The 8901-nt window shown below is 37.6% G+C and overlaps 1 protein-coding gene across 1 annotated transcript in view; it reads left to right on the forward strand.

The window, feature by feature from the left end:
- Nucleotides 1-7590, forward strand: part of LOC122077907 (keratin, type I cytoskeletal 9-like) — a 9099-nt gene extending 1509 nt beyond the window's left edge. Inside the window, exons 2-4 of the mRNA XM_042643799.1 lie at nt 519-905; nt 7317-7413; nt 7515-7590. Coding sequence (XP_042499733.1) covers nt 519-905; nt 7317-7413; nt 7515-7590 — 560 coding nt within the window. The remainder of the gene's footprint in view (nt 1-518; nt 906-7316; nt 7414-7514) is intronic.
- The last annotated feature ends 1311 nt before the right edge of the window (nt 7591-8901 follow it).

Below are 8901 nucleotides of genomic sequence, written 5' to 3' on the forward strand. Positions count from 1 at the left end.
ATCCCTCAATTATATATGGTTTTTATGATGCCCCATGGGGTTGGATCTTGGTTAGAAATCATGAATAAAAACAAGTATTTTTGTATTACACCTCGCGTAGGTAATGTGATACGCTTGTTGTAATTATCTCTTCATGTATGTTATGAATGATTATTTGATTGGGTTTCCATTGAAAATGTTATGATTTTTTTGAACTCTTGTGGCTGGTTGTAGTTTCTTTTCCATAAAATTTTTGATTATGTGATATGTGATGGTGCCTTAGAACAAAAGTAGAGACTGTTAACAACAGCTGCCTAGCGTAGTTGGTGAGCTGTGGTATGCAAAAATCCTATGCTCACCAGGAGGTCTCGAGTTTGAGTCTCCTGACTGTTACCTACTTCCCTCCCCTACCTATCAAAAAAAAAAAAAAAGTAGAGATTGTTGCAATGCGTTGTGATCAATGGTGCAAGTTGGTATGGTTTTTAGAGAGTCTAGATCTCGGTTTGTTGATAAGGAATTTCTGTAAAGCGAACAATCAGATTTGGAGCAAGTTATTGAAGCTGATGGAGTGCAGTTAGTGAATGAGGTACAAGAATCGGACGATGAGATAGAAGAATCTGTAGTAAATGAGGAGGAGATAGGTGTAGACATGGGTATAGGGGAAGGGAATGATGGTCTTGAAGATAATGGCCAACAGGATAACATGAATGAACCAAGTAATAATGTAGACATAGTGGGGACAAGTTGTGGTGGCAATGAAGATGCAGAGATTTTGCCATATATTGGGATGAGATTCGATGATTTAAATTTGGCATATAGTTTCTATATGAGTATGCCAACAAGAGAGGTTTTAGTATTCGCCTACATCGGACAAATTATTCTAGGAAAAGGGAGTCTGATGGGTCGAGATGGGTTCTATCGAAGAGGTTCGTTAGTTATAAAGAAGGTTTCCGAAATATAAACCGTAAGAATCAGAGGGAAGAGAGGTCTGTCGTTGAGCAGAGGTTAAGATAGGTTGTCCTCCTTTTATTATAGTTAAAGCAGTTGGTAAAGGGTGGGTATTTTAAAAGTTTGAGGCAAATCATAATCACCCATTGGTTTTTCTTAGTCAAATATTCAGACTTGGATCACATCATAGACTATGTTCCCGAAAATGAATTTCTAAAGCAGCTATTATGCCTCTTTTTTCCTTTTCCTCCTTGACTACCTATTCTCTCACTTCACCATGCATGAACAAGGCAGAAATATGGGACCCTTCACTAACTAAATTGATACACCATGTGCCTAATATAGATTCTAAAGATGTTGAAATGTCCCCCATTGGAAAATAGATCCAAGAATAACAGAGAATCTAGAGCCCAAAACTAGTAACGTCTACCATTGATGAACCAACATATTCCACGCACTCCATGCCGCTATGTTATATCAACTTTGACAATAAAGTTCACCACATCGCCCCTTTTCGACACGTCACCCAAACTTTGGCCTCGTCTTCACCACCACATGTCCTGGTAGCTAGCAACCCTGACATCCATATCAGGGCTAATGACAACGTTACTTGAGACATAGTGTCCAACTAATCAAAAGAAGGAATTATATAGAAAATTTGTCAGGGATAAATAATGATTTGCCAAGACTAGGGATACTGATGCAAAATACCAAAAAAACATAAGATTTACATACATAGTACAACTTGCTCGCCTGAATATTTTCACTATTGACGTAAGCTTTTGGTCATTAACAAATCGACTCGCATCTTATTGCCACAACACCTTAATTATTGTGTTCACGTGTACTTTTAGTAGCTTTAACAGTATCAGGAATTAACCCCCTGATACTCTAGTAACCTAAAGCATCTTGAGATATGATGGTTTAGCTAGGATGGTCGATAGGAATTAACCCCCTACTCAATTTATCATTCACACGTGGATATGCCTGTCTTCAAAGCCTATGTTAAGAAAGGATGGTAGGTAGAATGTACCAGACTACTGACATTGTAAGTAGTGCTTGAACCATTTCCAAAGAATATTATAAACTCCTATATATTCATGTCGATATACGAATTCTGTTATGCATTACTCCAATTAACCCATAACTAAGACAATGGACAAAGGTTTTACCACGCCTGCTATCATGATTTCACTACTCGACACATTAAACTGAATATTTCATTTACTATCGAAAGATCAATGCCTGATTCCCACTAACTATCCACTTTCTTTGTATCCTATGTTTACCAAATGAATGTCAATTTTGACTCATTCAAGAAAATCTGTATGCATTTCAACGATGCTATTCCCATTCACATAAGAAAATTCAGTCGTAAATCATTACATAGAATATTTAGTGGGGAATACAGTAACCAATTACAATTCCAATAAATAACAAAAACACGGCAAGAAGCAGGGGCATCCATCCACACACAACACTTTTCGAGGGTTTCTTTCCATCGGAAGGAACCTCATGCGAACATTTGGGGTCCATTCCAAAGACTTTAGTATGTTCAACCAAGCAATTTTCGGGCAATGATCCCACATCGTTCCTCATGTTGGTTTCTGCTTCAAATCCTTTCCACTCATGTTGTGCTTTAGCTAGAGATCTGTATGATTGAAATACGGATCCTCGATATCCAGTCACTTGCTTACTGCACTCCAACCAACTATCATATATTCCTCGTTTATATCCCTCGTAAACAACATAAAACTTCCTTGCCATCGTTGGACGTCCACCCTAACTAAACAAAAGGCAGAACTTGATGATATTACTTGTATTTGCTTCATTTCAAATGACACAACCTACATGAAACTATACATGAAATGATAGAAATATATGAAAATTATATTTTTCATATATCAAACAAACACAACTCATACCATCTATAACGGAATCATATATTAAAGAAAGAAACATTGTTCTCTAATCAGAAGCTAAGTTTTAAAAAAAGAACGATCATCCTCACTTCTATTACCTGACTTAATTGAAGTAGTTACCATATGAGTCAACATAAGGTTCTCTCTGAATACTTTTAATTTTATAAGATCATTCCAACTACATTCCACAATGATGTGTAGGGGGTGGGTTTCTCATGGTCACATTCTATGCTGCCAGACCAAATATAAAAATGTCAACCCCAATTATCAATATACAATAGTAGCAGAAATTAATATAGGGTGTAAACTCAATGACTTAATACAGTGAACTAAACATAGGGTGTTTACAATGACAATTAAACAAATATGGGGTTGGAGGGGGGAGGGAAACTGTGTTCATAAAAAAAAAAAGGATGTGATTATTTATATGGAAAAGAGCTTACATGTTTACTTTTTGATTATACATTTCCAATATCGGGAATTGCCTTCAAACCTAATTATACCTCAACACCGATGCCAACCATTCAAACTTCTCAATTTTTTGTGAACCCTTCCACCAAGACATGTATCACGATCGCCACCTTCCAATTTCAGTCCCAGACCTCAAACTGTTTGCTTTGGTCTAAACGAAGCAAAATTTTGTTCCATTCACCATTGGTGTCATATGGTATCCCATAGAACACCATTCTCTTCACTTCTGGTTATATGGAAAAAATAGGTAGGAATTTGTATCAACTAAGATTTATGTCCTCTCTACTGCATGACACATTAAAAATTTCCAATCTAGATTTCAAGAGCAACTTGTAGTTCTCTAATTACATATATGTGAAAAAAAGGAAATTTCGTTAGATGTCAGTAATGCATCCCCTCCTAACCAGGTGTTGGAATGGAGTTACGCTTACATTTAATAAGTCCCAAACAGTTATTACAACCCATTTTTTCAGCTTCACGCAACCTTCCCACATGGCTTCGGAGCATCCGAAACCTAAAAATGTTTACTCATCGGGATAGTAAAATTCAATGGTATAGCAATTGAACCTATAAATCATCCATCGTACTTCTAACATTTACCATACGAAACCCTATAGTACCATAGATTGGGATCACAATAACCTAACCACCAAACCATTGACCATTTCAAACAACATGGCGCTGCAACCAGACAAGGCTCCTCAAGGCAAAAAGGACTTACCTCTTAATTTCTGTGGACTTTAACTTCTGAAGTTATCGCCGGCTATTTTCCTTCAACCGCAAGGGGAGATATCAGGTGTTAACAGCCAAACTCTTCTTCACGTTTCGGTTATGAGATACACAAAGCTGCGATCCACCGATTTCTTCTCATACAACCACCAAACATACTAATTACAGTAATCCAATATGTGCCCTCTTCAACGAGTTTCTCTGAACATCTTCCATCTCCGAAGAGGTTCATATCACTGTGGCAGAGGTGTTTAGATCATCTTCCCGGACTAACATCGCACAAGATATGAAGAGGTTCCCTATACCACTGGGATGTCATATATGTATGGATGTACAACTAACATAATTGTACATTTCCATACATTAAATTTACTTTACGTATCATCACTTTTAAATGTATGACTATACATACTATTTCTCCGCAGCTGACATGATTTCCTCTATTCAATCTAACGGTCACTATTCGCTAGCATACCTAATTCTTAGGTAATGTGCTAGCATGCCTATCCATCTCCCATAACATAACGTTGGAGTTGATCCTATGGTAGGAGAAGGATAGGTATGCTAACAGATTACCTTAGAATCTTATGTGTTAGTAAGATTTTGACCGTAGGATTTGATAATCTTAAATAAAACTATTAGATTGAGAGAAGAGATCCAAACCCTCAATGCACGGTTGCTACACGTTTTTTCTCTCCCCTCTTTCTATCTCCACTCTCCTATTCTCCTCTGCAACTGTTCAACGATGGAGGGGGAAAAGAAATGGTTCTTAGGCTGCTTGATCTTAAAATCCTGATTACTCATGGTAGCCTGGAAACCGTTGCTTCTCTTTCCCGCCCTCTCTCCCTCTCCTTGCCCTCTACTGGATCTCCCTCCCATCATTCTAAAACTTGCCGCTGAGGGTTACTTCGCACCCTCACCCTGCTTGCAATCCCACCTCCTCTGTTTTCTATTTTTCCTGCAACCACACCCTCACCACACAGGTGTCCAAATCCAGCCTACAAATTGAAGAAACAGTGAAGTATATTGATATCAAAATCCACTTTGACCAAGTCCGTAACTACCTACAACTTCATTATGCTTCACTTTCTAGTCTGATGTCTCTCTCCCTCTCTATATTTGTGAGGAAGAAAGAAAATGAAATGCATTATGGAACAAACGCCATTGGAATTTACTGGGGCTGATTTGGACTATCGTTTTAAATAAAAAAGCTATTCATGGCTTGGTAGCGTCCTCTGGAGAGAGAGAAGCATCCTCTACGGAGAGAGAGAGAGAGACAGAGAGAGAGAGAGAGAGAGAGAGAGAGAGAGGAATCAGGGGGTCAACAATGGAGTTGTCAGAACTCGGTGAATGCCATAGTTGGCGATTTCACTTCCAAATTGCCTGACAAGCATAGATCCGGCCTTGATCCTGAGGACCCTTTTCACATTGATTTATTCAAAACCACTTGTTTCTTTCTCTGTTCTTCTACTGTCTCTTCCATTTTTCTATGTGCCTACAGCTGAGAGTGAAGAATGATATATTTGTGTAGAATTCTTCCTTATTTTTACGGAATAATTTTTTTCCCTCTTTATATTTGTGAGGAAGAAAAAAAATGAGATGCAATATGGAACAAACACTATTGGAATTTAACAAAGAAAGAAACTGGGGCAGATCTGGGTTATCGTTTTAAATAAAAATGCTATTCATGGCCTAGTATTGTCCTCTGGAGAGAGAGAGGAGCATCCTCTGGGGAGAGAGAAAGAGAGACAAAGAAAACGAAAGAGGAAGCGAGGGATCGATAAATTTCTGGTATGGAACGCAGAGCGGGAGACAGAGAGGTTGGAGAAAGGTAGAAGAAGGAGAAGGAGGAGGAAGAAGACGGTGGAGTGGCTGTATTGACAAATCATGTAAGACAATGGTTACAAAATATTGAGATTTTTTATGTATTATTTAACGGCTAATAGATGCTAGCATGTCTTACTCCTAGGTAATGCGTTAGCATACCCAGTCTTTTCCATAATATTTTTTAAGGTAAACCTGTATGATATGCACCTCACCCCTCATGAAAAGTTTTGAGGTCACGAGTACAAACATGTTGAAGAGATTTTTTCCAAGTTGTGGATAGGGCGTGTGTAAACACATATAGTGATTAATGCATTGTGTATTCACATATGGGGACAAATGCTTCGTAACCATGGCTAATATGGGAAATATGATGACCATTTACATATTTAGGAAAAGATTAGAATTGGTCACTTATTTAATTTCGAACTCTCCAAAGTATTTTTATACAACCCCATAGTCCCATGGTCTCGGGCACCCTCTTTGTTGTCCTGTAATTTTTAACATTTATCTTAATTGTCATGTGACTAGATCCAATTAAGCTTAAAGAAATAGCAAACACCCAAACAAAAAATAGGAGAGTTGCAAGTCACAGAAGTTTGGTTGCTCCCACAAATCAATTATTATTATTTTTTTTCGACAGATAAATCAATTATTATCATTACCAACCGGGAAGGTAGAAAATGGTCAAGCATAAAGGAACTGATCCAATGATGAATGATATGGGAACGTTTAACAAGCCGTGATTACTAAATATTATGTAAGTATGTCTCTAGTCCATTTCTTCTTGTTCTAGCTCTCTTCCTCTCTTCAATCTCCGTCGTTTCTCTTGCTCCTACTCTCTATTCTTCTACCTTTATTTTTTTTTTCTTCTTCTTTTCTTCTTTGCAAGTTGTGGTTGTCGAGATCAGGTTTCATTACATGGTAGGAACAAAATTTGACTGCTACACATGTTGCAGCCAAGGGTATGTAAGATAACCATTCTATTTTTAGGCTAAATTTCTATTCAGAAGTGATTTTCTAATTCTGCTTATGGGTCATATTTCTAGACAAAAATAAATAAATAAAATAAAAATAAAAAATAAAAAATAAATTAAATTAAAAATTGCATTGATAACGTGTAGTAATTTCTATTTCCAGGCTAGAAAAAAATAAAAAAATAAAAATGTGTTTCTTAAGCACATATTAATTTTAACCCCAAACAGGTTGCCTAGTTGGTAAGGGACCTTCGCCTCAGGAAGCGTGTGGTTCTGAGTTGACTCCTCTTACCTCCTGGGGCCTACTCACACGGGGGTGTTTAGTGCTTTTCACTGCTTTCAATGAAAGTTGAATGATTCTCATTCAACCCCAGTGTTACCTAGTCCATGCGATTAAATTAATTTTTAAGTATAAAACTTATATACATTTACAAAATGTCATTCAATATCCAACATTTTGACATAGACGACAGTGGTGGTGGCGGTGGTAGTGGCGGTGGAGGAAGAGGTGGTCGTGGTCGTGGTGATCAAGGAGTGCTGATGGTGGTGTCGCAGTGGAGGAGGTAGCAATGGTAGTGGCGGTGGTGGTGGTGGTGGCGGTGGAGGACTGGTGATGGTCGTGGGAGTGGAGTGGTGATGATGGTGGCAATAATGGTGGTTGTAGTGGTGGTTGCATTGGAGGACGTGGAGGTGGTGGTGGTGGTGGTGGTGGTGTTGGGGGTGGCAGCAGTGGTAGTTGAAGTTGCATTGGAGATATTTTATTTGTAACATAAAATTACTTTTTTGTCCATCACATTAACTATGTGCTCATTAATTTTTCCCTCTTATTTTTTGGATAGAAAGTTCCTAAAAGATGCTTCTTTTTTTTTTATTTCTCGACAACCTTTTGGCCCCGGTTCATTCTCAAGAGAAAAAAATTGAATCGATGTTTGCAAATGGATATATATATATATTTATATAATCGTTCCCAGGAACCAAAATATTGATAAATAGAAAAACAAAGTGATATCATGCATGCCCCAAGTAGCTGCAGCCCCTGTTGACAGAGAGCAAGGAAATGGAGAATATAAGTATATGTATATATATATATATATATATTTTTTTTTTCGTTCCCAAGAACCAAAATATTAATAAATAGAAAGACAAAGTGATATCATGCATGCCCCAAGTAGCTGCAGCCCCTGTAGACAGCGAGCAGGGAAATGGAGTCACAATGGCAACGGTGGAAAATTCCACCTTATGAGGGTATTTCCATCCTACCTATGGGATTATATTCCCCTGGCTGCAACCCGAGCCATTGTGATGTATAAGATGAAGAAGGGTGGTCTTGAATATTAATAAAAAAAAAAAAAAAGGGAAGATCATCCCCAGTGTACTAGGAGAGAAATCGCAGCATTTTTGGATGACTGTCACAACCTTACTTCTCAATTCCTTTTAGATCAATTTCAGCACACTTATCAGCGGAGGAATTATGTTGCTGATTCATTGGCATGATTTGGATCTCATAATAGCCTTTTCGTAATCTGGGATTCTATGCCTCCAACTTTAATTTCTCAGTATCTTGTTTTTAAGCTCAGGAGTGTGGCTTTTCCCAAATCTATAAATATTTCTTTTGCATTAATATAAGTTATTTTTCCAAAAAAAAAAATCTTTCCTTGTAGAAGGACCTTATCTAGAATCCTCTCAAGATATTAGGGATTAGGATGGCAATGATAGAGAAGAGGATGACAATAGAAAATTAAGCTGGCCTAAAAGGAGTTGATCTGATTTGACCATGTGGCTACCAATTTTTAACATTTATTTTGTCATTGATCGTAAGGGGTCATATGTAGACACTTCCCTTTGTTGCCCTAAATCAAGGTGCTCAAACAATGATAAATGGATGCTTAAGGACCGTGGAAGGTTCTATTTTGTGGTTTGAGAGAATTCCCATAATCTAGAAGACTTAGGAATCATTAAGGTAAAATAATAAAAATGCCTTTGTAGGTTACTTAGGTTAAAATGTGGTTGAATGGCCTTAAAACTTTCCCCTGAATTTCAAAATAAAATTT

Source organism: Macadamia integrifolia, chromosome 5 (assembly GCF_013358625.1).
Source record: "Macadamia integrifolia cultivar HAES 741 chromosome 5, SCU_Mint_v3, whole genome shotgun sequence".
NCBI lineage: Eukaryota > Viridiplantae > Streptophyta > Magnoliopsida > Proteales > Proteaceae > Macadamia > Macadamia integrifolia.